Genomic DNA, 27,142 nt, shown 5'->3' with positions numbered 1-27,142 from the left:
CACGAAATAAAATTTATTAGGTTTTAAGCAAGAATTTTAAGGAATGAGTAAAAAGAATGAGTTAAAATCATGCTAAGTTAAAATGAAATGAGTGTGAGTGATAGGACGGGGAACGCAACGGGAATGTTTTCTTTATTATGATTTGCAGAATTTCTTAGTCTAATTTCAAGAAGAAAAGATTATCTGAAGTGTTGTATCCTTGCGATCAGATCGGCGATGACTTCAAGCGGAAATATTCCTATTGACGGCACTAGAAACGATAACGATGTTAACGATGGAAATGGTAATCACAAATCTGCATTAGCGCTGTGAGGAATGCAAGAAAGAATTGAAGAATTGCGCAAGGATCCCATTTTCGGGGACACTCCAGGAGAAACAAGCGATAATCGAATGGATTTAATGAGATTGATAATGTCGGAACTTCTGCAAGGAAATCGTCAAAAGCCAAGGTCAGAGCAAGAAGAATGCTCCAACATGTTCAAGAAGTTCGCTTCTCATAAACCCCCTACCTATGATGGCAAGCCAGACCCTACTGAATTTGAGGAATGGATTAGCGATATGGAGAAATTATTTGATGCAACTCAATGCCCCGAGAAATGGAAGGTCAACTATGCTGTCTTTTACTTGAAAGGACAAGCCAACCTGTGGTGGAAAAGTGTTAAAGGAATCCAAAATGAGCCTGGTTTTGGTTGGGAAAAACTGACGGAAGCTATGCGGGAACAATTTTATCCCTATTCTCTGCAACTGCAAATGGAATCGAAATTTATCAAATTGAGTCAAGGAAAGAAGAATGTTCTGGAATATGCAGTGAAATTCAATGAGCTTGCTCGATTTGCCCCTGACCTGGTGACTACTGAGAGGCAAAGGATGAATCGATTTGAAGGAGGATTAAGCATTGAGATCCGTGATCGTCTTTCGAGTTCTAGAATTTCCACTTTCCAAGAGTTGTACGATCGAGCAATTAACGTCGAAAGAATTATCAAGCTTCGAGAAGAAACATATGGAAAACGAAAAGGGAGCTTCGAAGAAAATCAACCGAACAATAAGAAACAAAATGTCAATGTCAGCTATCAAGGAGGGAATAACGGAAACCAAAACTTCAACAAGAATCGTGGATGCGCCAAGTGTGGAAGATGGAACCATACTGAGAAAGAATGTCGAATTGGTACGCGAGATTGTTTCAAATGTGGTAGCAAAGATCACCAAATCAGAGATTGTCCGCAAATACATCGAGAGCAAGGTGATAGGAGAAACGATGAAAACAAAGGAAATGGTGGCACTACAAATTTCAACCGTAATCCCCCACGTGGAGCAACTTCGAATGGAAGAGTGTTTTTAATGCAAGGAAAAGACGATGATGCAAATGACAACGACGACTTCGCTAGTATGGAGTGAAGAATGAAGCAGAATGATCTGTTGAAAACGCGTGATCAAACATCTAGAGGAAATAGTCTAAACTAAATGATGGAAATTTTGAAAGTAATATGCGCTAATCAAGTATCAAACTAAGATGTATTACCATCATTAGTTATATGAATGTTATGTTTATGTTAAATGTGAAATTTTTCAAATCAAGAATTATGTGTAAGATATGCTTTATGGATTATGTTTATGCTGACATGATTGTATTGAAAATAACTAATCGTTACACATGGAAAGTCGTCTTCAATGGAAGTTCTCCTGAGCTCAGAGTACGAGATTATTATAACAAATGACTTTTACAAATTATTTGACTATTATAATTGTTAGGTAAATATTTATTTTCATTATATCTATCTTCAGAATTATAATTTTGTATTAAAAACATTACTACTTTTGGAAGAAAATATTTTCAAACGGGATCTCACAAAGAAAAATGGGAGCCTAGTCTACGCTAACAAGTTTGCCCTTTTTATGTTCTTTGCTCCTCGATCCTATTTTATGAAGTAAAGTAGAGATACAAAAGACGATGGCGGAATATAATTGACCTTAATGACGATTAAGATCAACATATAATTTTGCCCCTTTTGTATTCTTTACTCTTCGATTCTAGGTCTCGAGTTGAAGCGGAGTCATTAAAGAAGATGGCGGAATGAAGGCTAGACAATGTCGGAATTGGAATGAAATTGTGAGATCTTGGTTTTAAAATAAAATATCGTACTTTTATTCAAATATTTTCGACTTTCAAAAATCAATTCAAGTTTCGAGGACGAAACTTTTTCTAAGGGGGTAAGAATGTAATACCCCGAATTTTTAAAACTTGATTAATTATGCCTAGTTATTTTATTTAGCTTAAAATCGTTTTAAATCCTAAATTCGAACTTTATTTTAATTAACAAAGTTTTATTTCGCTTGAATTTTTAATATTGTTACGCGATTTTTATTTCTTTTTATTTCAGATTTTATAATTTAATTTCAGATTTACGAGCTCAAGCTATTTTTTTTAAAAATCTTAATTACTTCATAATTTTGGATTTTAATAATAATTTCGAAACGTTCTTAATATATTCGAAAACTAAATTTATTTTATGTTGTCGATATTTTAAGGAATTATTTCAAAATTAAGGATTTCTATTTTTGTTTACCAATTCCTAAAATAGCAACTAAAATTCTGAAATTACCTATTCTAAGATTTACAAAAAAAAAACAAATATTCATGCACACTCAAAGCCAAAATAAATACTGCTCTTCTACTCTTCTCTTTCGTGTCAACCAAGTCAAGGTGGAGAAAAAAAATTCTTACTTTCTTGACTCCTCTTTCTCCCTAATTCAGTCCAAGTTCATTTCCTTGGGCTCCAAGTACTACAGCTTCTTCCTCACTCTACATGTCTTCAAAAACCAAAATTAAATCAGATGGAATTTCAACAACAAAAATCAATTTCAATTATCCCTTCCTTGTTCTCTTCACTGTCGAACCACCACCACCGTTAACCACCACCTACTGCCACCATCATTCCCAGCCACCGCACCCACACCAACTCCCAAACCTGTCGCCACCTCGATCATCACCACCGTGCAGCATCACCACAACCATTCACCACCACCGCAACCTCCCCTATTTTCCCTGCTCGCATCCCCCCTTCCCTCGTGTTCTTCCGCCGCGAAACCACCAGCATCTTCAAAATTCCGACGCGTTTTCGCGTCTCGGTGCCGCCCAAACCCAGGCTCCGGCCACCGCACCTCCCTTCGCCGCTCGCACAACCTCCCCTCCCATCCTCCTCACTCGACCCCCCCTGTTCTCTCCCCTAATCGCGCAACCACTGCGCCGCCGTGCTGCGATTACCGCCGACTTTCTGCCTCCACCCAGACCGCCCAGTACCACCGCCCAAACCTCCGTTCACCATCACCCCTCTCCTCCCATTCGCTGCCTCCCCTGTTCCTTCGAGACCCCATCCATTTCGTGCCCTTGCTTCCCAGAGAACGGGTTCCAATATTGGAACTTTGTTCTTTTATTATGTAAGCCCAAAGCTCATTTTGGCCCAATACATTTGAGTTTATTTTGTTTCTTTACTCACTAATGATCATGTTTTACGAAAATGATCGTTACTCACCCTTTTGCTAAATAATAAAAGTTTTAAATGATAATCAAATATAAATATATTTTGACAAGAAACTGATTTAATAATATTTTTTTTTTTACTAAATTAGGAAATTATATTTTAAGTTCATTATTTATTAATTTATTTATAAAATATCGATTTTTGATAACTAATTGAATAATTTAATATTCTGAAAGAAATCGGACTTGGAGCTCAGGACGAACGATCCATCGAACAGGAAGTATAAACTACGGGAGGTAACATCTATTGCTAACACCCACAATCCCTTTATGAAATGTGTTTTATGAGATTATGAAATGTGTTTATAATGATATGTTTTTATTGGATTGTGGGATATGAAATGTATTTATAAAGTTTGTTCTATGCATGATGATATTTAAATATGTTTATGAATGATTTTATAAGAATGATGTTTATGAGTTACGAATAAGATACGAAACATGATAAATAAAAGTGTAACCGGTTTTGGCAGTTAGTGGGGTTACTATTTCTAGGTCGTGCACGTACCGCCGTACCGCGGGACACCCAACAAGGGAGAGTGCTCCTTGAGGGTTACCGCAAGCTAAAAGAGAAACTATTTAGGTACGGGCGTATGTCCAACAAGGGAGAGTGCTCCTTGAGGACTATCGCAAGGTGGGAGACGTCCCGCAAGGCTAACTTGTCAGTTACCAAGTAAAATGAATGTTTTATGAAAGATAATGGGAACTATTAAAGTTTCAAATTATAAATGATGTTTTATTATAATGCATTTATGAAAGTGTTTTTACTATATTCTATTCCCCCTGATTGCAAAGTAAATAAAATGAATTGAAATGAGTTTACGCTGTTAGGGTAGTATGTTACTGGGCCTCGGCTCACGATGTTGCTTTTGTTTTAGGTACGAAGAAGATCATGGGATGCCTTAGAGTGAGGATGCAACCACCAAATTCACGATCGATGTTTAGTAAAGATAACTATGTTATTAGTAATAAAGGGATGTATTATTTAAAGTCTAAGTTTGATTTCATGATTTGAGTTAGATTTTAATATTAATGTTTAATCAGATGTTAAAAGTGTTTATTATTAAAGTTTATTTAGTAATTTAAAAAGGTTATGTCGCCTTGTATTTCCCACGAGGGAAATAGGCATGTGACACTCCGACTAAATTAGGGTTTCCGCTGCTAATTAAAGATAATAACCTAATTTATGGTGTTTAGAAGTCGGGGTGTTACATTATATTTCCGATACGATCCATATTTTCGTTTCCGGTAATATCATCGTTTACGGAGTATTCATTTATTTTCCTTTGACGATCTCAGCTCCCACTGAAACCAAGATACGTCGATTCCGAATATTCATAGATTGAGTATTTAACGGTATTAAATACTCGATCTGTTTACGTACTATTTGTGTGACCCTACGGGTTCAGTCAAGAGTAAGCTGTGGATTAATATCATTAATCCACTTGAACTGAAGCGGCCTCTAGCTAGGCATACAGGTCACTTGATCTAACCGAATTATTAACTTGTATAATTAATACTGAACCGCATTTATTAGACTTATCATTAAATGCATACTTGGACCAAGGGCATTATTTCCTTCAAACTCATATGGAGTCTTTTCGACAGCTTTAGACGGAGCTCTATTTAGTGTGAGTACAGCTGTGTTTAGTGCATGTCCCCAAAATTCTATTGGAAGTTCGGCCTGCCCCATCATTGATCGAACCATGTCTAGCAAGGTCCTGTTCCTCCGTTCTGACACACCGTTCCATTGAGGTGTTCCGGGAGGAGTCAATTCTTACAAGATTCCACAATCTTTCAGATGGTCATCAAATTCATAGCTCAGATATTCAGCGCCTCTATTAGACCGTAGTTCCTTAATCTTCTTGCCTAGTTGATTCTCTACTTCACTCTACAATTCCTTGGATTTGTCAAAGGACTTAGACTTATGCTTCATTAGGTAGACATAACCATATCTACTGAAGTCATCAGTGAAAGTGATAAAGTAGCTGAAACTACCTCTAGCTTTTAAACTCATTGGTCCACATACATCTATATGGATTAAACCCAATAGATCAGTTGCTCTTTCTCCAACTTTAGAGAAAGGTTGCTTTGTCATTTTGCCAAGTAAGCATGATTCACATTTACCATAATCTTCTAAGTCAAATGGTTCTAGAATTCCTTCCTTTTGAAGTTTTTCTATGCGTTTCATGTTAATATGGCCTAATGGACAATGCCACAGATAGGTGAGATCTGAATCATTCTTTTTGGCCTTTTTTCTATTTATGTTATAAACTTGTTTGTCGTGATCTAGCACATCAAGTCCATTGACTAATTTAGCAGATCCATAAAACATCTCTTTAAAATAAAACGAGCAACTATTGTCTTTTATTAAAAATCTAAATCTCTTAGAATCTAAGCAAGAAACAAAAATGATGTTTTTAGTAAGACTTGGAACATGGAAACACCCTTCTAGTTCCAAAATTAGCCCAGAGGGCAACGAAAAATAATAAGTTCCTACAGTTAATGCAACAATTCTTGCTCCATTTCCCACTCATAGGTCGACTTCACCCTTGCTTAACCTTCTACTTCTTCTTAGTCCTTGTGAATTGGAACATAAGTGTGAGACACAACCTGTATCTAATACCCAAGAAGTTGAATTTGCAAGTACGCAGTCTATAACGAAAATACCTGAAGATGGAATGACAATTCGTTCTTCTGATCTTCCTTTAGCTTCAAGCTATCTCTCTTCCAATGCCCCTTCTTTTTACAGTAGAAGCATTCAGACTCTGAAGTGGGTTGGCTACGCTTCTTCTTTTCAGACTTGGTGCCGCCAGCTTGCTTAGTTGGGTTGGCTTTCTTGCCACCCTTCTTAGTATTCCTCTTCTTGCAAGATTTCTTGAACTTGCCCCCACGCACCATAAACACATCTTACTTATCACTTTTGAGCGTCTTTCAGCGGTCTTCAGCATACCGTGAAGCTCAGTGAGCGTTTTTTCCAGACTATTCATGTTGTAGTTCGGCTTGAACTGATCATACCCGCTATGAAGAGAGTGGAGGATGGTGTCTACAATCATTTCTTGAGAGAACTGCCGATCCAGTCGACTCATATTCTCAATTAATCCAATCATCTTGAGAACATGTGGACTTACGGGCTCGCCCTTCTTGAGCTTGGTGTCAAGAATTTGCCTATGAGTCTCGAATATTTCGACTCGAGCTAGATCTTGGAACATGTTCTTTAACTCACTGATGATTGTGAAAGCATCTGAGTTGATGAACGTTTTCTGTAGATCTGCACTCATGGTTGCAAGCATTAGACATTTTATATCCTTGTTGGCATCAATCCAACGATTGAGGGCAGCCTGAGTGACCCCTTCGTCCGAGGCTTCGGGAATCGCCTCTTCCAGGACATACTCCTTTTCTTCCAGCATAAGAATTATTTGCAAGTTTCTTTACCAGTCAAGGAAGTTATTCCCGCTCAACTTCTCCTTTTCGAGAATTGATCGGATGTTGAATGAATTGTTGTTTGCCATAATTAAAACTACAATTGAAAAGAATAAACAAATAAATAAACATTCATATTTTCTCTTAATAAACTTAAATTCTAGCATACATACATAATTCAATATATATTAAGCATTTTATTCGAGTTTTTGTGTTCCGTTAGGTGTGAATAAAATGAATCCAAGATCCTTAAATCATTGAAGAATTAGGCACATTATGTATTATGAGTCAATTCTAAAATATTTTAGGTAAGCAAATCCTTTGCTAATAGTTTAGAACTACTCTTGGTTGATAGGTACATCTAAGAACTTATTAGGTAAACCTATCCCATTTCCCACGACATAAAAGGACTCCTTACTTATATCGTTGAGTATTACCAAAACTAACATGTACACACAATTATTTTTGTACCTTACCCCTTTAGAATCAATAAGTAACACCTCGCTATGGCGGAAAACTATTACTTAGATTGATGTAAATGTTATCCAAGTAAGCGTTATTTTGGAATGACACCTTTTAACTCAATTTTTAAATTTGGAACTTAGGGCTCTTACAATGTTGGTTACAAATCAAGCCACAATCTCATGCATTATTAAGACATATTTAAAGGAATAAATAACTTAAAACATGCATAAGATTTAAATGTGATCTTGTATGGCCCGAGTTCATCTTGAAACTTCAACTTCAAACTCCGTCTTGAAAATGGATTGGTAACTCCGTCTTTAATTTCACCATGGGAGGCTCCATTTTCTTCAAATAGGATATGCTATAATTAAAACTAATTACAACTATTTGATGGTATGCAGACCATATTTAAATAAAACTTTGGTGCATAAAACCAATTTTACATTCAAATTAATGGTACGCAGACCATATTTACTATCCTATTTGGGCCATACTAGTCACTTTCCATAACCTGCAAAACAGTACATTTACAATATTCCATTCATCCATTCATTTATCGATGAATGGCCCACATAGCAAGTTAGTAGATAAAATCATGCATCACATAAACATTTGCAGCAACTAATCAAAGATTCAAACAAAATCTAAAAATTATTCAACCTTATTAGTTCTAATCGAGTTGTTTTAACCTTACAGGAATAAAGACCTAATCAAGAGTTTAATGACTAAAATCTCCCACTAAAACCAAGAATTTACATGCTTTATAAATTTTAAACATAGAATTGTATTTCCTAGTCCAACCGGAAACTTACAAATTTAATTAAAATTTAAAGCTCACATAAAATAATTTTAAATCCCTTTATTTTATTTTCAGCTGATTAAAATTAATTAATTAAATTTTACTAAAGTTTTAATTTTATTAAAATTATTAGTATAATAAAAAATTATAATAATTAAATGAATCAGAATTAAATTCCGAGAAAAATTAAATTACGAAATTAAATTTAATTAAAATCGTTTTCAACAGAAAATTATAAAAAAAAACAAGTTAATCGGCCAAGGCAAGGCACATGGGCGCAAGGCCCATGCCTCGCCGAGGCTTGCAGCAACGGAAGAGCTGACCGCACGCATGGACGAGGCTATCGCACAACCAAGCCCTCTCTAGCGCCCATTGGCTCGACGCCATTGCTGGCTTGCTGCTGCATGCTTGTTTGCTTTGCGCACATGGCACGAGGGCATCCATCGATGCCTTGTCTCCATTGCTGCTGGGCACAACGCCGGCTGGCAGACGTGCACGACTCGGAAGCCATGGCATGCTGCCTCGACGCCAGCACTGATGGGCGTGTGCAGCGTTGCCCCTTCTCCTTGCTCGATCACACTGTACAGGGTTTGTCCCTGCGCGCGTGGCTCGTGCATTGCTCACTGCCTTCTACCGCATGGGCGACGAGCTCCTTGCTTGTCGTCGCATGCCCGATAATGCAACACCCCTTAAGGGTAACACTTAGCTTCCATTTCTTCGTGCGTGCAAGTTTGTGAACAATTTTTAAAAATGAAAACTTTTATATTTAAATGTAACGACAAATTAATAAGTCATATTAATTTCACTAAATTTAGGCGAAAATTCGAAAATTTATTATTCAAATTAATTTCCGATTACATATTTTCTTAGGGATTAAAATCTAGGTCATAAATTTTAAAACATTTCAATTTTAACAAATTTTATGGTGGTTTTTAATAATAGGATCCTAATTAAGTTATCAATTAATTATGAAAATCAAAACAAATTCTAAATTATTTTAAATTCAACAAATTAATTATAATTACAAATTAGGTTGTTTAATTAACAAAATTAGACCTTAAAATTGTTAAACATATACATTAAATCAATCATAGATTCAAGATTTACATACAAGATTCGCAAATATTTAGATACTGGGAGGAGTTAAATAAGGAACCCAAAGAGTAGTTCTACCTTGAGAACACCAAGTTCACCTCCTGAATGAAGTTACAGGAGATCCGCCATAAGGGATCCATTCGCGACTATGTGAAAGAATATTCAGCTTGCATGTTGGACATCCGAGACATGAATGAGAAGGATCAGTTATTTAACTTTGTTACGGGTTGAAAGAATGGGCGCAGAGTGAATTTCTGAGGGAGAAGGTTGACACCCTATCGACCGCCATGACTGCCGCAAAGTGACTGATGGACTACTCCGCAGGAAAAGGCCATCGCTCACAAGAAGAACTAAGGGGGACGACTGCAAGTTTGGAGGGCCCGAGTCCAGTCTCAGCCAAGAGTGTAAGAAATGACTCAAGGGTGTCATCTAGCTTAGTCGAGGGATTCAAGAAATGAAATGGGGGAGAGGACTGGCAGAAATCTTGGTCAGCACCTTCCTTATCAAAAAGATAATCCAAAATCAGCACTCCCTTGGGAAGCATTAGTAGGCTTAACTGTTCGCTATGTCGAGGCCAACACAAATTATGAGAGTTCAAGCACTAAGGGGAGATCGACAACCTGCAAAGGAAGTTATCTGACATGTCCGTGGAGGAAACCCCGAAAGAGACCGAAGAAGAAGCATGCAGTGAGGACGAAGAGCCCCGCGGAATGGGTGTTGTCCACATGATGTATGCAATGGGTAAAGAGGCCCCGAAGACTGGAGAACGCTCCACAAACCTGATGTATGTAGACCTCTTAGTGAATGGGAGGAAAACTCGATCCATGGTTGACATCGGCGCCTCTCACAACTTTGTCACCGAAACAGAAGCCCAAAGATTGGGGTTGGTACTCAAGGAAGAAAGAGGTAACATGGAATCCTTCAACTCTAAACCAAGTCGATTCACGGTGTGGAAAAGAATGCGGAAACAAAGTTGGGGAGAATGGGAAGGAAAAAAGAACTTCACTTTCGTTAAGATGGACGACTTCAACCTTGTGCTTGGGTTGGAGTTCCTCCGCACCAGCAAAGCAGTTGTAATTCCTCACTTGAATTATTTGCTTCTAGCAGGTGGAAAAACTTGTCTTGTAAGAAGTATAGGTACTCCCACAATTGCAAAAGAGAAGGGTAGATACCTTTCGCTGATGCGAGTGATGGAACCCCAGAAGAAACCTCGCATCAGATACCCACTAAAGAGAGTGATGGAGCCACTAAAAAAGGAGACATCTCATATACCCCCTCACAACAAACACAAGGACCAAGATGCAAGCTCGAACCGAGCCGCACCGAGCAAGAAACCAAAATCAATGAAGATATAGATTCACAAGAATCATCAATTCCATAAAGAAACACTCGAGAAGACTCCCGCAAAATCTCACCAACTTACCAAGATACAACAAGATTCCAGAAGACTCCAGTAACCACCACTAACCAATGCCTCAAAAGAGACTGCAGAATTTAGGATAAGAGATATTGTTTTATCTATTGTAATTCTTGTAGGTCGGCGAGGTCGTCGACAACTTATGTGGGGTTGGATGTTAGAACCCAACCTTGCTTTACTTGTATTTTTCTTATTTATTGCTTTATATGATCTTTATACTCCCTCCGTCCCAATTTAGTACTTACACTTACCTTTGCACAAAGTTTTAGGTAATAAGCGGTTGTTTGGTTATCAATTGTTATTTTATTGAAAAAGTAGATGTGATAGGAGTTAGTGGGGTATTTCTTTTAATTGAATGAGAGGACAAAATAAATTTAGTTGGAAAAGAGATACAATATAATAATTGTGGGGTCATTCCTAATTTAGAAGTGTAACAACTAATCTGGGACGGAGGGAGTAATATTTATCTAGGATTTAGATATAATTATTATGTTTCCGTCAATCCAGCGTTCATTGGAAGTTTAAAGCAAATTTAAATAAACCTATATGAGGGGTATGGACCAATACCTCTCATCAAAAGTTGTCTTTGTTTCATCACTTGCGTTGTTGTTAGCCTTTATAAATATTGTGTTGTCGCATGTTTTTAAGCTTTTCAATACTCAACAAAGTCTACTCAAAACAGATACACTCTCGTTGTCGGTCCCGCTTATGCCTGTTGTGCGCACACAAGCTCCTCGGTCGATCTTTGACCACGATCTTGTCGCTCGAATCAAGCACCCGCTTGTACCCCGAGCCTTGACATTCAATTTTCGCACAAGGCTTGTGCCCTTGCCGCCCCATAGGCAAGAGCGCGCCGCACGATCCGATGTCAAAACACTCGAACCGTGACACATACCCTCCTATCTATTGTTTAGTACCATACACAGTACTTAGTTTAATGGTTTTTAACTAACACGGTAGGGTTATGATTTACATATTTTAATGTGATGTACGATATTACTTTTAATTATTTTTGTAGTTATTTTTATAGTATTTGAATGTTATTGTAACCTTATCTCTTATCAACTTACCATTATATTTTTATTACTTTTTATCGTGAGCATTTATTTTTATTTTTTGAAAATAATGAAAAATAGCTAAAGGAATGGGCGGAGTATGCTTAGTTTCTATCATCATCCAATTTTTTTAGGGAGATTATGGGTCCAACTGAGTTAGAAATTCTAGTGTTGAAAAATTACTCGAACTCTATCGTTTTTTGTTTTGATAAAAATACTAAACATAGGCCATATAAATTGAAAATTGGTGTCTTCAATTTGCTGAAGTTTGTGACCTTATTCGTTCCGAGTGGAATACTCCTTGTTTGGGTTCGCCTTTGTTTACTCTATCTAGGCGTTTAGTTTCCTTAAGATTAAAAATTAAGAAGTGGTGTTTATTTCATAAAAATATTTGGGGTGTTAACTGGTGAGAAATGAATGATACGTTAGCAGCTAGGGGTTCTACTGTGGAAACATTACTTCAAGAACAAGATTACATTGGAAGGGTTGATAATGCATTCAATAAGGCTACTATTAAAATCAACTTTTGGAGGCAAAGAATGAAGGAAAGTTGGATTGCCGAGGGAGATTTCCCTACGAAGCTCTTGTATACTAGAGTTAGAGTAAGAAAGAAAAAGAATGAGATCCTTACACTCAAAGATCAAGATGGCAATTGGGCCGAAGATCAACATCTAGTAAAGGAATTGGTTGTAGATTCACTAAAGGAGGTTTTCAACTACGATCGTCCTATATCTCATGGCGAACTTGACATTGTTCTCAGGGAATTAGATTTACCTCAAATAACCTCTATACAATCAGCCAACCTTGTTAGGCCTTTCTTGGACTCTGAAATTAAGACTGCTATGTTTGCAATGGAGAATTCAAAATCTCCGAGTCCAGATGGGTTTACTACAGCTTTTTACAAATTACATTGGAATATAGTGGGTGATTCTGTTTGTGCTGCAGTCAAGAGTTTTTTCACCATTGGATTTCTTCTGAAAGAATGGAATTACTCCCTTCTGGTCATGATTCCGAAGAGAGATATTACGGAGGAGGTCGGACATTTGAGGCCAATAAGTCTTTGCAATACAATTTACAAATGTGCTTCAAAATGTATGGTAGCACGGATGAAGTCCATCTTGCTAGATATTATCTCTCAGTCTCATCAAGCCTTTATTTCAGGAAGATTCATGACACATAATATTCTTTTTAGTCATGAGCTCATTGAGAAAATAAACCAGCGTCGAAGAGGTCAAGGGTATCTAGCCTCTGTCAAAATTGATATGAGCAAAGCTTATGACAGAGTTCACTGGGACTTCTTGCTTCATATCCATAGGTCTTTTGGATTTCCAAGCCAATGGATTCAGCTTATCCATCAATTTATCTCAACGATCTCATACAAAGTCCTTATCAATGGAGATACTTCAGATCAGTTCAGGCCAAATTGTGGCATTCGTCAGGGAGATGCGTTATCTCCCTTTTTGTTTCTATTTTGTATGGATATTTTTTCCCGTATGCTACAAATAGGTACAGATATTCGTCAGTTTCAGGGGATTAAGTTGACTAGAGGATGTCCAGAAATTTCACATATCTTCTTTGCGGATGATGCACTCCTTTTCTTCAGAGCAATGACAGACAGTTGTTCATCAGTGACAAACATAGTCAACAGCTTTTGTGGTATTTCAGGTCAACAGTTAAATCTTCAGAAGTCTCATTTCAAAGTAAGCCCAAACACTCCAATGGAAGAGCAACGAACTTTTAAAGACTTGTTAGGTATGGAGATGGTACTGTTATTCCAGTAGGAACACGCACAAGAGGGGGGGGGTGAATTGTAATTAGAACTTTGATAAAGTTTCTTGCGGAACTTAAGAAACAATCAAGGAACTGAGAATAGAGAAGACGATAACAACAATTGTGAAAACTTCTTGATACTAATCAAGAAGAGAATTCTTTTATTATGGTAATGCCTCGATTACAATAATCTCTCCAACACAAGTTCCTCTCAAACTCGTGTTCCTCACAGTAATCTACTTCGATTACAACTCCTTAACTTCTCTCTCTCAGACTTAAACTCTAAGTCTAAACAGGATAACTCTATCCTTACTAATACAAAATATAATTCGTGTTTGGATAACTCTAGATATTAATAATGCTTTTGTGTGGATATAAGGAACTTAGGAACTTTGAATTAACTAGGACACAAACTGTTTTAGAAAATCTTAGACAAAACGTTTTTAGGAAAGCAAGAACTCTCAGAATGTTTGTGTACTTTAAACCAAAAACGATTTCCCTTTTATAGTGTTTATCCTTAGGGTTAGTTCCCTTCAAAACCTCAACTGCTAACTGCCAGCACTTTGGTCTCCACGTCCCTTGACTTGAGGAACAAGGGGAAGACCACTTCCCACGTTCAGCCACAAAGCAGTTAGTGGTTTGACTCAATCAAACCCTAAAATATTTCTTTAAAACAGATTTTATTTATCTACAAAAACTTAGGAGAATATTTAGGAAAATAAGTTTTGTTTAAATAAAATAAAACGTAAATCTATTTTATATTAAATATGTAAAACTTGTTTTTATTTATGAAAATGTTTTCCATAAAAATCGCTTCCAATAAAATAAATGGCCTAATTAAATCATAAGTTCCTTGAGTACTCTATATACCATTAGCATAATTAATATTTACATAAAATTCTAAGTACAGTGGACTACCTAGACTTTATGTCTTCCCTTTGTCTGGAACTTGCAACTCAGAAGCTTCAGACGTTCCAGCTAAGGAACATTGATGAGTTCCTCTCTTGCTAACACAGGAACTCTTGGCTATGAGTCTGTAATAGTTCTTGTGGATATTCGGAACTCTTGATATGTAACTGTGTTGCTCCTCTTGTGACTTCAAACTGGAACAGATACAACTTCCAGCTCTGAAACTCCATTGACTGTTCCAAGTGTACCTCAGGAACTTCACCAGCTTATTCAAGTTCCTATCCTAATAGAAACTTGGGCATATGCCTGTTCAAAGTCATTTAGCAACCATAATCAGGAAGTTTGCAATATGTGTGTGTCATCAACCAAAACTTAGGAACAACAATATTCCCCCTTTTTGGTGATGACAACACTTGCAAACTTTTTACAAAGAGAGTAAGTACAAACAAACAAGAACTTATACAGATTATTGTGAAACAGAACATAAAAATTGAAAAACAAAAGAGAAAGATTAAAGAGAAGAAAGAGGAGCACCCTTGGCTTACAGAGAGATTCAGAGAGATTGATGCAGGAACTGGATTGAGTGTGCCTTGGAAGTTTGCACCCTTGACTTCCCCCTGTTGACATCAACAAAAAGCATAGCACGAAATATAGCCATTCCAAACACAGTGCCCCACGATCAACGTTTGGCAAGTTAAGCTAGCCTCAAAGTATTAAACCAACTCATACAGTAAATTGAAAGCAAGCAGTAATGATCAAAACTAGAAAGCACAGATATGTGTAACCAAGCAAGTCAAAATAAGATGGAACAGATACCCAAGTTTGAAAATTTATACAAACCGAAAGCAAATTAAAAAGATTGTTCCATGGCAAAAGATAAAAGAAACATGGGATAGGGTGATTTAGGCTTGGGATGGGGAACCAGAACCAGCAGTTTCTTCTATCACAGTCTCCTCAAAAGATTCCAGATTGTTGATCTTGGTGAGGATTGTGGCACGAGTTGCATTGGCTTGTTCTGAGTAGTGGTGAAGATTGTTTTGGAGAGTCTTGACACTTGTAACCAATGCACCTATGTGGGCCTGCATTGAGCTAATCCTGTGATCTGTTCCCTCCTGTAGTTCCACCAGACGAGCAACTGTTGCCTTTAGCTCCAATATCTGATCATCCTTTGTGTTCCAGGCACCCCCATGATCTTGAACATGTTCCTGTTCAGATGGAACACGACGAGCTGTGGACTTTTTGGAGGATCTGGGTGTCCTTTTTCTTGGCCTAACAGTTTCAGGCAGTTCCTCTTGATTCAGTGGAACAGCATCCTCCTCTATGGGCATCTCCTTGACATCCCCTTCCTCATTTATTTCCATGAAGACAGGCCCTCTTTTCTTGTTCTCCTTCATTGCCACCCTCATGCTCTTTCTTTTTCCTACACTCTTCCTGTTCCCTCGAGGTAAAGGGACCTCTATTTGTTCGAGTTCCTCCTCCTCCTCCACTTCTTCTTTAACTGCAGTTCCTTCCTGATCTTCCTCATCTTGTTTCTCTTCCTTTCCAGCCCTAATGACTTTACCCTGAACCACTTTAAGATTTAATAGATGGAGCATTTCAAGTTGAAGGATTTGGGTGGATTTTAAGGGAATCACAAAGTATGGGCTAAGGTCAACTGAGAAGCTTTTGAAGATTTCTGTAAGAAGGGAGGAGTATGGAATTTTGAATTTGGGGATACAGGTGGATAAGTGTTTGATCATGATTGCAGGAAAGTTTATGGGAATTTTCCTTTCAAGACAATACATGAGACATGCATCAAACAGACTTGCTATGTTCCTTTTCTGAGTTCGAGGAACTACACCTCTCCACACAATATTAAACAGTAATTTTTGAAGAGGTGAAAAGCAGTTGTGTGAGGTGGAGGTGGATACTTTAGAATCTCCTCCAATGGAACCAACTATATCTTTCTCATCTACATTATCTATGGTCACTGTGATTTGACCTTTGAGCCACATATCAAAACCCCTATTGGGTGTACCAAACAGCTGTTCCAGATAAGAGGCATCAAATTCGATGCGAGTTCCATTCACTTTACTTGAACATACATTATCAACACATGCAAAGTTCTTGCAGAATTCTTTCATAGCTTCAGGAATTAAGGGGGATTTGGCATAGGTACTCAACAGACTTACCCACTTTTGTTGTTCAAGGATTTCCATCAACTCTTTAAATTTCGTGGCTTCACACCATGTTGAGTTGATTGCGAACCCCTCGACCAGATTGTTTTCCTTTGCAGTGAGTTTCTTGGACCCTTTTGCTTCCCCCTGAGTTTGAGCATTCTCCTCTGTTTCCTCGATGTTTTCACCAGAAGCTTCCACTCGTCGTTTTTTGGATTTTCTTGTGGAGGATCTAGGGTTTGAGATTGGGGATTTCATTTCGATGTCAGTGTTGGTTTGTTCCCCCTGAGTGATTGCGAGCATTGGATTGTGGGATCGAAGAGGAATTGGCGATTGAATGGGTGAGGTATCCATGGGAACAGGAGATGAAGGGTTTCTCTTTCGTTTGAGGGATGTGAGATCAGTGTTGTTGCTTGTGAGAACCATGGTGGAGGTTTTTATAGGTGGAAGGAGAGGTGATGTCAGTGGAGAAGGCGTGTGAGAGAGAGAAAGGGGGTTGCATGGATTGATTGTGGAAAGTGAAGAGTTTCTCCTATTTATTGCCAATGGAACCGTTCCAAACATTCTTTGAATATGGGTATTCGGTTTTTAATTTAAAAAATAAATAGATAAAAATAAAAGGAAAATGTAGAAAAAAAAAAAAAAAAAAAAAAAAAATTGTGTTTGACTTTGACTTGCTTAATTTCGTATCTCTGACTTAACTAGTTTGAAAGGAACTGCTTACCTTGCTCATTTGAAGTGTGAGTGAATTTGCCACGATGGTAAGCTTCAACTATGTTTGCACACAAGATTTTGTGTTTGTAATAGTCTATATGTACCATGATTTTTGCTTTTGCCTTAGAGGAACTCCAATTTGGCAATTACCTTAGCTTGATCATTCCGAGTTCCATTCTCATTTTCTCATGTTTCTCTCTGTTCAAAGGCTTAGTTAAAATATCAGCAATTTGGTGATCAGTTTGGCAAAAATCTAATTTGATCAAACCTTTCTCAACATTATCTTTAAGGAAATGGTGTCTGATGTGGATGTGTTTGACTCGGGAATGATGAACCGGATCTTTTGAAATACAAATAGCACTAGTGTTATCACAATAGATAGGAACACAATCATAGATAATACCAAAATCTCTTAGCTGTTGTTTTATCCATAGAATTTGTGAGCAACAAGCTGCAGCAGCTACATACTCAGCTTCAGCTGTGGATAGAGCAACAGTATTCTGTTTCTTGGAACCCCAAGAAACCATGCATGGACCTAGGAACTGTACCATACCTGATGTGCTTTTTCTATTCACTAAGTCACCTGCATAATCAGCATCTGCATATCCTCTTAGCTCGAAGGATCCACTTCTTGGATAGTATAGGCATAGGTCATCAGTTCCTTTGAGATATCTTAGTATTCTTTTCACCGCAGTTAGATGGGACTCCTTTGGATTTGATTGAAATCTTGCACATAGTCCTACACTAAAAGAAATGTCAGGTCTACTGGCTGTTAAATATAATAGAGATCCAATCATACCTCTGTATTTTGTTTGATTCACACTTTTCCCATTTGGATCAGTGTCTAATCTGGTAGCAGTTCCCATGGGAGTGTGATTTACTTTGGCTGATTCTAGCTCATATTTCTTTAGGAGTTCCTTCACATACTTTTGTTGGTGTATCATGATTCCCTCCTCGGTTTGCTTGATTTGTAAACCAAGGAAGAAGTTGAGTTCCCCCATCATACTCATTTCAAATTCACTGCTCATCAAGCTTGCAAAATCCTTGCACAAATTTTCATTAGTTGCTCCAAATAATATATCATCAACATAAATTTGAACTACTAACAAGTCAGTTCCTCTAGATTTTAAGAATAAGGTTTTGTCTATTCTACCTCTTTTAAAATCATTTTGAAGGAGGAACTTTGATAATCTCTCGTACCAAGATCTAGGGGCTTGTTTTAGTCCATATAGAGCCTTATCTAATTTGTAAATGTGATTTGGAAATTCGGGATTTTCAAATCCAGGGGGCTGTTCCACATAAACATCTTCCTCTAAGAAACCGTTTAAGAAAGCACATTTAACATCCATTTGATAAAGTTTAAAACCCATGAAAGCAGCAAAAGCAATTAAGATTCTAATGGCTTCTAATCTAGCAACAGGTGCAAATGTTTCTTCAAAGTCAATGCCTTCCTGTTGATTATAACCTTTGACCACTAACCTTGCTTTGTTCCTTATGATTGTTGCATGTTCATCTTTCTTGTTCCGGAACACCCATTTCAGCCCTATCACCTTCTGGTGCTTTGGTTTGGGTTCCAAGTGCCATACCTTGTTTCTTTTGAATTCATTTAATTCTTCTTGCATGGCAATGATCCAGTCAGCATCTTCCAGAGCCTCAGTGTGATTTCTTGGCTCAAATATGGAGAGGAACGCGTGGAATGCGCAAAAGTTCCTTAGTTGTGACCTTGTCTGAGTTCCTTTTCTGATGTCACTCACAATGAGTTCCATTGGGTGGGACTTTAGATGCTTCCAAGGTTTAGGTTGAAATTGAGCTACTGGTGTTGTGGCATTTTCGTCAGTTCCTTCTACGACCTGAGTTCCCTGTTGGTCATTGTGGGGTTCCTCTGGTGTTGTTTCTGGATCTTCTTGGTTTTCTGCTTGTTCCTCTAGTACGGGAACTTCTTGATTTTGTTGAGCAGTTCCTCTTGCTGTGTGTTTGCTTAGTTGGAACTCCTCATCATTTTCTGCAGCACGAGATAAACCAATCTCGAAAAATTCTTGTTCCTGTACTATGTCAGTTTTGTTAGATTCATCAAATATTATATGTACACTTTCCTCAACACACATAGATCTTTTGTTATAAACTCTATAAGCCTTGCTATTTAAGGCATATCCTAGGAACACTGCCTCGTCGCTTCTTTCATCAAACTTCCCCAAGTTCCTTTTTCCATTGTTGTGGACAAAACATTTGCTCCCAAAGGCTCTAAAGTAAGAGATGTTGGGTTTTATACCTTTTAGTAGCTCATAGGGGGTTTTGTTTAGGATTGCTCGAATCATAACTCTATTTATAATGTAACAAGCAGTATTGACTGCTTCAGCCCAGAAGTTCCTAGGCAGGGAACTGGCTATTAGCATGGTTCTTGCCAACTCCATTTTGTTGTGGAGTTCTGGGAGCTGAGAAATTGTGGTCCATACCTTGTTCCTTGCAGTATTCATCGAATTTGTAGTTTTCAAATTCTGTTCCATGATCTGATCTTATATGGATCAGTTGGTGACCTGTGGTTTTCTGGATTTTCTTTGAAAATGTAACAAACTCATCAAACGTTTCATCCTTGCTTGTTAGAAATATGACCCAAGTAAAGCGAGAGTAATCATCAACAATAACTAATACATATTTTTTCCCACTTCTGCTTTGAATTCTCATTGGTCCACATAAGTCCATATGGATGAGTTCCAATGGTTTTGTGGTGCTTACCAATTTCTTAGATTTAAAGGAACTTCGGACATGCTTGCCTTTTGCACATGCATCACACACTTTATCAGTTAGGAACTTGATTGAGGGGAGTCCTCGAACCAGTTCCTTTGATCTTAGTTTGTCAAGCAGCGAGAAACTAGCATGTCCAAACCTCCTGTGCCATAGTAGGGAATTTTCTTCAAGGGCACTGAGGCAGGTTAGATTGTTCCTGGGAACTGTATTGAGATCCACAGAATATGTGTTCCCTTTACGAGTTCCTTCCAAAATAACCTTCCCAGTGTTATTGTTTATGATTTGACAGTTTTCAGAAGTAAAACTTACAGAGTTTCCTTTGTCACAGAATTGAGAGATGCTTAGTAGACTGTGCATCAAACCCTCGACTAAAAATACATTTTCAATGGCGTAGGAACTTGACCTTCCAACTTTTCCAATTCCAATAATTTCTCCTTTCATGTTGTCTCCAAAGGTCACAGTTCCTCCATTGTAGGCTTCTAGTGAGAGGAATTTAGATTTGTCTCCTGTCATGTGTTTGGAACACCCGCTGTCGAGATACCACGAGCTGTTCCCCTTCACTAGAATCTGTAAAGAGATCAAAGGTTAGTTACAGGAACTCGGGTTTCCTCGAGTTCCTTTTCAACTATAACTTCAGACTTCTTAACCCATTTTTGCTTTACATAATTTATGTTTCTTTGATCCTGTTCCTTCATCTTGGAACACTCAGTACTTATGTGACTTCCACTTCCACATGAGAAGCAGACTTTTACACTAGGAAGATCCACATACTTCTTCTTATGACTAGTTTTATGGTTAAAGCCCAATCCTTCTGTTCTCTTAGATTGAGCATTCTCAATCCATTTGGGAGGAACTTTAGGTGGTTGTCTCTGTGCCCTGGCCATGGATAGTTCCCTTTCCAGTTTCTCTTTTTGTTCCTTTGTGGTGATCAGATCTTTGTTTAAATTTTCTAAGTCGATGTTAAAAATTCCCATGTTGATTTCCAAGGATTTTGTAGGATCTAAACTTAAATTAAACATCTTATATTGACTGAGTTGAACTTGTAGAAGGATGTTTTCATTTCTAATTTTTTCGAATGACTCATTAATAGAGGTATTTCTATCTAGTAATTCAAAGAACCTGCCTTGGACATCAGATCTAATATTGTTCAGATAATTTATGTGGTCTTTACTGAGTTCCAAGGCTCTATCACTTTGTGCTTTTAATATACTTAGCTTTTTGTAATCATCTAGAGTTTCTAGCAACAGTTCAATTAGTTTTGACTTTGAGAGACACTGAAGAGTGGAGGAACTTACTTCTTCTGATGGAACTTGATCAGTTCCTTCTGTTCTAGCCATAAGGCAGAGATTTGCAGTTTCTTCATTTGGTTGTTCCTCATCGTCTTCTGAGTCTGTTGCTTCGCCCCATGCAGCTATCATGGCCTTCTTGAAGTTTGGTCTGTTGAAGGTAGACTTGTTAAAGCGATCTTTGACCTGTTCCTTCCCTTTTCCTCTGGTCTTGTCGTTCTCCCACAGAGGGCATTCACGAATTTGATGATCAGTTTCTCCACATTTGAAGCAACCTTGCTCAGTTTTGGAACTAGTGATTTTCTTGGCAAAGTTCCTTCCTTTCTGGTTTCCTGGTTTGAAGTTCCTATAGAGCTTTCTCATTCTTCTGACCAGCATGGCAGCCTCTTCTTCATCTGGTTCAGATTCATCGAGTTCCTCAGCCTTTAGAGCAAGTCCTCGACTTCTTGAGCTCTCGGGAACAGCAGCTCCAAGATGCAGTTCGTGTGTCATCAAGGAACCAGCAAGTTGTTCAATGTTGAACTTGGTGAAGTCCTTGGTCTCAAACAGTGCAGTGACCTTTGTTCTCCAGCGATCATCTTGTGGCATGCTTCTTAGTATTTTTCTTACCTGTTCATCTGTGGGAATGATTCTACCAAGAGAAACTAATTCATTGGTTATGTTAGTAAATCTAGTGAACATTTCTTGAATAGTTTCTTTTGGAAGCATCTCAAATCTTTCATATTTAGACATCAAAAGGTCAATTTTGGAACGCTTAACTTCATTAGTTCCTTCGTGGGTTACTTGAAGTAGTTCCCAAATCTGTTTTGCGTTCTTGCACCCCATGACTCTGTTGTGTTCATGAGGTCCAAGCCCGCAATGCAAGATTTTGACAGCCATGGCATTCATCTCATATTTATCAAAGTCTTCTTTAGAAAATTCAGACATTGGTTTAGGAACTACCTCGTTTTCAGCATTGGTCTTTGTTACCTCGAAGTCTCCAACTTCAATTACACGCCAAACTTGGTAATTTTCAGCTTTGATGAATATCTCCATTCTATTCTTCCAGTATGAGTAGAACTTGCCATTGAACATAGGTGGCCTTTGTGTCGAGTAACCTTCTTCCAGTTTCTCTTGTGAGTTCATACTTTCAGGAACTTGACTCAAACAGGGTTTCCTGTGTTTTAGTGAGTACTGGCTCTGATACCAACTGTTATTCCAGTAGGAACACGCACAAGAGGGGGGGGGGTGAATTGTAATTAGAACTTTGATAAAGTTTCTTGCGGAACTTAAGAAACAATCAAGGAACTGAGAATAGAGAAGACGATAACAACAATTGTGAAAACTTCTTGATACTAATCAAGAAGAGAATTCTTTTATTATGGTAATGCCTCGATTACAATAATCTCTCCAACACAAGTTCCTCTCAAACTCGTGTTCCTCACAGTAATCTACTTCGATTACAACTCCTTAACTTCTCTCTCTCAGACTTAAACTCTAAGTCTAAACAGGATAACTCTATCCTTACTAATACAAAATATAATTCGTGTTTGGATAACTCTAGATATTAATAATGCTTTTGTGTGGATATAAGGAACTTAGGAACTTTGAATTAACTAGGACACAAACTGTTTTAGAAAATCTTAGACAAAACGTTTTTAGGAAAGCAAGAACTCTCAGAATGTTTGTGTACTTTAAACCAAAAACGATTTCCCTTTTATAGTGTTTATCCTTAGGGTTAGTTCCCTTCAAAACCTCAACTGCTAACTGCCAGCACTTTGGTCTCCACGTCCCTTGACTTGAGGAACAAGGGGAAGACCACTTCCCACGTTCAGCCACAAAGCAGTTAGTGGTTTGACTCAATCAAACCCTAAAATATTTCTTTAAAACAGATTTTATTTATCTACAAAAACTTAGGAGAATATTTAGGAAAATAAGTTTTGTTTAAATAAAATAAAACGTAAATCTATTTTATATTAAATATGTAAAACTTGTTTTTATTTATGAAAATGTTTTCCATAAAAATCGCTTCCAATAAAATAAATGGCCTAATTAAATCATAAGTTCCTTGAGTACTCTATATACCATTAGCATAATTAATATTTACATAAAATTCTAAGTACAGTGGACTACCTAGACTTTATGTCTTCCCTTTGTCTGGAACTTGCAACTCAGAAGCTTCAGACGTTCCAGCTAAGGAACATTGATGAGTTCCTCTCTTGCTAACACAGGAACTCTTGGCTATGAGTCTGTAATAGTTCTTGTGGATATTCGGAACTCTTGATATGTAACTGTGTTGCTCCTCTTGTGACTTCAAACTGGAACAGATACAACTTCCAGCTCTGAAACTCCATTGACTGTTCCAAGTGTACCTCAGGAACTTCACCAGCTTATTCAAGTTCCTATCCTAATAGAAACTTGGGCATATGCCTATTCAAAGTCATTTAGCAACCATAATCAGGAAGTTTGCAATATGTGTGTGTCATCAACCAAAACTTAGGAACAACAGGTACCTTTCTTGGAAACACATTTAGGGGTTCCTATTGATCTCACTGGACGGAAACAATCAAATTTCCAGTTTATTGTGGATAAGGTTGCAGCTAAGGTTACGTCATGGAACACGATCAACCTTTCTCAATCACAAAAGCTAATTTTGATTAACTCTGTTCTTATTCCAATGGCGTCACATGTTCTTAGCTGCTTGGAGGTTCCCATTTCTGTTGCTTCTAAGGTGGATGGAATTTTTACTCGCTTCTTTGGGCTAAAAAATGCAAACCTGGTATGCACTTTGTGAAGAAGAAAATTCTCCATCTTCCTAGGGGTTTAGGTGGTTTGGGCATCCGTGGTATGACAAACCTAAATCATGCTTTGCTAATGAAGCAGTCGTGCAAGCAATCTCCTGTTGAAAGGATGTGATTGGAAGATTGGTAATGGAAGAAAGGTAGTAGCATGCAGAGATAGATGGGTTTATGGTCAAATCCCAGAATACAAATCAGAAGTTCACCTGTGTAATGTTCGTAAATGGAAAGCTAGCCACTTTATTCTACCTCTGCATGCAGGTTGGAATCATCAGCGCATCAATGAAAGCTTTGTATTTCACGATGCCTGTCGTATAGTTGGTATGGAACTACCGGTTGAAGATAAGAAGGATTTTCTTTACTGGCGTTACCACGTTTCAGGTAACTTTACAGTTAAAACTTCTTACACTATGCTAGATTCTGAAGATGTTTCACAACTACATAACGATTCCAATTCGGAGCTCTACACATTGCTTTGGTCAATGGACATTCTTCCAAAATGGAAGCTCTTGTTTTGGAAAATCTTCCATAAAGGTCTTGCTACGAAAGTAAATCTTAATAGGCGTGGTATTGAATTACCAGTTTCGTGTGATTATTGTGCAAGTGAAGCGGAAGGCCATCAACATATTTTTAGGTTTTGCGTTCTAGCACAACAAGTGTGGAGGGGTGGATCGTTAGCTATCCACTTAGAAACCGAGGAAACTACCTCCTTTATGGATTGGTTTTCTTTTTTATATCCGGCAATTCCAATGCCAGGATGTGAAAGACATTTCTAGGATTGTTTATTTTTGCAGTACAATATGGGCACTCTGGATAGCCAGGAATAATAGGGTTTTCAGAGGTGATACAACCAACATCACTACAGTTCTGGTCATCATTAAGGAGGGGGCTGATAAACAGGGCTTTCTAAAGAAAAATAAAGATCACCACTTGAGCTTCCTTCATCCTCCAGAGATCATTTCCACTTATCCACCAGGGTTCTGTAGAATTATCATTTCTAATACGGGTGCCGAAGGTGCAATAGATATGATTCTAGTTGACGGTTCTTGGCATAATCATACCCGCAATGCAGGAATGGGATGGTATTTGGAGGGGCAACAAGAGAATGTTCATAGGATCCTCGGTGGAGCTGCGTCAGGAACGACCTTTTCTGCTTTGCATTTGGAATCTTTGGCTTGTTTATATGGGTTACGGTGGGCTGTGCATGCAAGCTTTCATAAGGTTACAATCCTTATTGATTCCCAGTCGCTAGTAGAGATGGTGATAAAAGAAGAGTTGATTGATGTCCATTTGCTTTGGACTGTTCCAGAGATTAAAATGGTTGGGAAAACGTTCCAATGGTGTAGTATACAGAAGGTGGATCGGTGCAGAGTGCAGAGAGCTCACGATATCGCGAAGGGAGCATCTACAACTTTATAAGCTTTTAATAATGTTCCTTAGTTTTGGTATTTTTCTTTAAGCTCATGTCAAAAAAAAAGAAGATAAAAATACTCTAATGTTCTGGTATAATGTGAACTTCTATAATTTCAGCTATAATATGAAAATAATTATAATATATATTTAGTTATTTATTTTTTAAAACTTCAAACAAATATTTATCTAATTTATCTTTTTTTTTATCAATTTAAAACATTATGTGGAAATTCGAGACTCCCCAAAGTTCGTGAAAAATGTTTGTAGCAATTTAGTTTTTTAATTCTAAAATAAATTTTAAATCGCTTTTTTTATTCGCTAAAATTTGATGGTGGCTTATGTGGCGCTTTGGATGCTCCAGAATATGATGTTTTACAATATTTAGCTTGTATTTTAGATTTTTTGAAATTAATTATTAGAGTGTTTGATTTTGGATAGAATCTTGTGCGTAGATCTTTATTATTTTATTAGAATTATTATTTAATTATTAGAGTGGTATTAGTAATTAGTTAATTAAAAAATATCTACATGAAACCTAATTATTTATCTACGTGTCACACACATTTTTTAATTCTAATAAATTATAAATTTTATCTCTCATTGGCCGCAACCTAAATATTTCCTACGTGACGCTCTAATAATCGAGCAAATATGTGCATTTTAATAATATATATTAGATTATTTATTTTGAAGGGTTAATTCTTATTAATGAGAAGCATTTAATTATTTAAAAAATCGACAACCTTTACATTATAAGGGGGCAAGTTTTAAGCATTTTATGATAACTTACCTCCATCTTACAATATTTATTGTACACTAGCCTTAAGTAAGAATATGTGTTATTGGTAGACGTTGATCGGTCAAAAAAAAAAACCAGCTTTTTAATCTTTTTGGAAATTTTTAGATCTTTTACTAACATTATCTATACTAATACATATTAAAAGTCGTTGTGAAGCGTAGGAATGTTTCTCCCTTGAAAGAAAGGACGTTTCTCTCTACCTGTTTGAAAACCCTACTAGTTCGGCTCCGGCCATCACTACCGTAACTTAGCGGCATCCTGTGTACATTCTATGGCGGAGGACCTTGTCTCCCGGTGTTCGAAGTTGTGTTTAGAGGAAGATGAGGGGGAGATTGATTCGGGGGATTAATGTGGAGGACTTGAACGATAACCTAAAACTTTTATTGATTGGGATGATCTTAAAGGAGAGGTCGTACAATGTGGAGGTGTTCAAGCCTACCATGACCAAAGTATGGGCGTCGTCCCAGAGTATGACTAATAGGGTTTTGGGACCTAACCTTTATGCTTTCCAATTCTTCCATTGGAGAGATAAAGTTCTACAGGGAAGGCCTTGGTGTTCAAAAATTTCTTAATCTTGTCGAAGGCCATTGAAGAAGATGAACAATCGGAGGAGGGTGCATTGACTTTTTCTCCGTTCTGGGCAGGATTAAGAAATTGCCTTTTCATTGCCGATCTGATGCTCATGTCAAAGCCCTAGTGGCTAGCATGGGGGAGGTGATTGAAATTGAGGAGGACCTTTGGGAATTGGATAGAGAACGAAGGGTAAAATTAATACTCGATG

At 37.6% G+C, this 27,142-nt stretch overlaps 2 protein-coding genes across 2 annotated transcripts; both read left to right on the top strand.

Moving 5' to 3' along the window:
* Positions 1-315: 315 nt before the first annotated feature.
* LOC130471540 (uncharacterized) lies at positions 316-1,395 on the top strand. The gene has a single exon (XM_056841733.1). It carries the CDS (start codon positions 316-318, stop codon positions 1,393-1,395), a length of 1,080 nt encoding a protein of 359 aa, XP_056697711.1.
* Positions 1,396-12,205: 10,810 nt separating this feature from the next.
* Positions 12,206-25,568, top strand: LOC110795475 (uncharacterized). The gene is made up of 4 exons (XM_056841732.1): positions 12,206-13,555; positions 23,930-24,130; positions 24,275-24,870; positions 24,944-25,568. The coding sequence occupies exons 1-4, from the start codon at positions 12,206-12,208 to the stop codon at positions 25,566-25,568; spliced, it is 2,772 nt and encodes a 923-aa protein (XP_056697710.1).
* Positions 25,569-27,142: the final 1,574 nt, after the last annotated feature.

This window comes from Spinacia oleracea, chromosome 4 (assembly GCF_020520425.1).
Source record: "Spinacia oleracea cultivar Varoflay chromosome 4, BTI_SOV_V1, whole genome shotgun sequence".
NCBI lineage: Eukaryota > Viridiplantae > Streptophyta > Magnoliopsida > Caryophyllales > Amaranthaceae > Spinacia > Spinacia oleracea.
This window is presented reverse-complemented; position numbering and strand designations above follow the sequence as displayed.

Bases quoted from the DNA above. Each gene is read 5' to 3' on its own strand.
- LOC130471540 (XM_056841733.1), top strand. From the start codon at position 316: ATGCAAGAAAGAATTGAAGAATTGCGCAAGGATCCCATTTTCGGGGAC.
- LOC110795475 (XM_056841732.1), top strand. From the start codon at position 12,206: ATGAATGATACGTTAGCAGCTAGGGGTTCTACTGTGGAAACATTACTT. The intron at 13,556-23,929 runs GTACTGTTATTC...TCAAATTTCCAG, and splicing joins ACTTGTTAGGTATGGAGATG to TTTATTGTGGATAAGGTTGC. The intron at 24,131-24,274 runs GTATGCACTTTG...TGTGATTGGAAG, and splicing joins GGCTAAAAAATGCAAACCTG to ATTGGTAATGGAAGAAAGGT.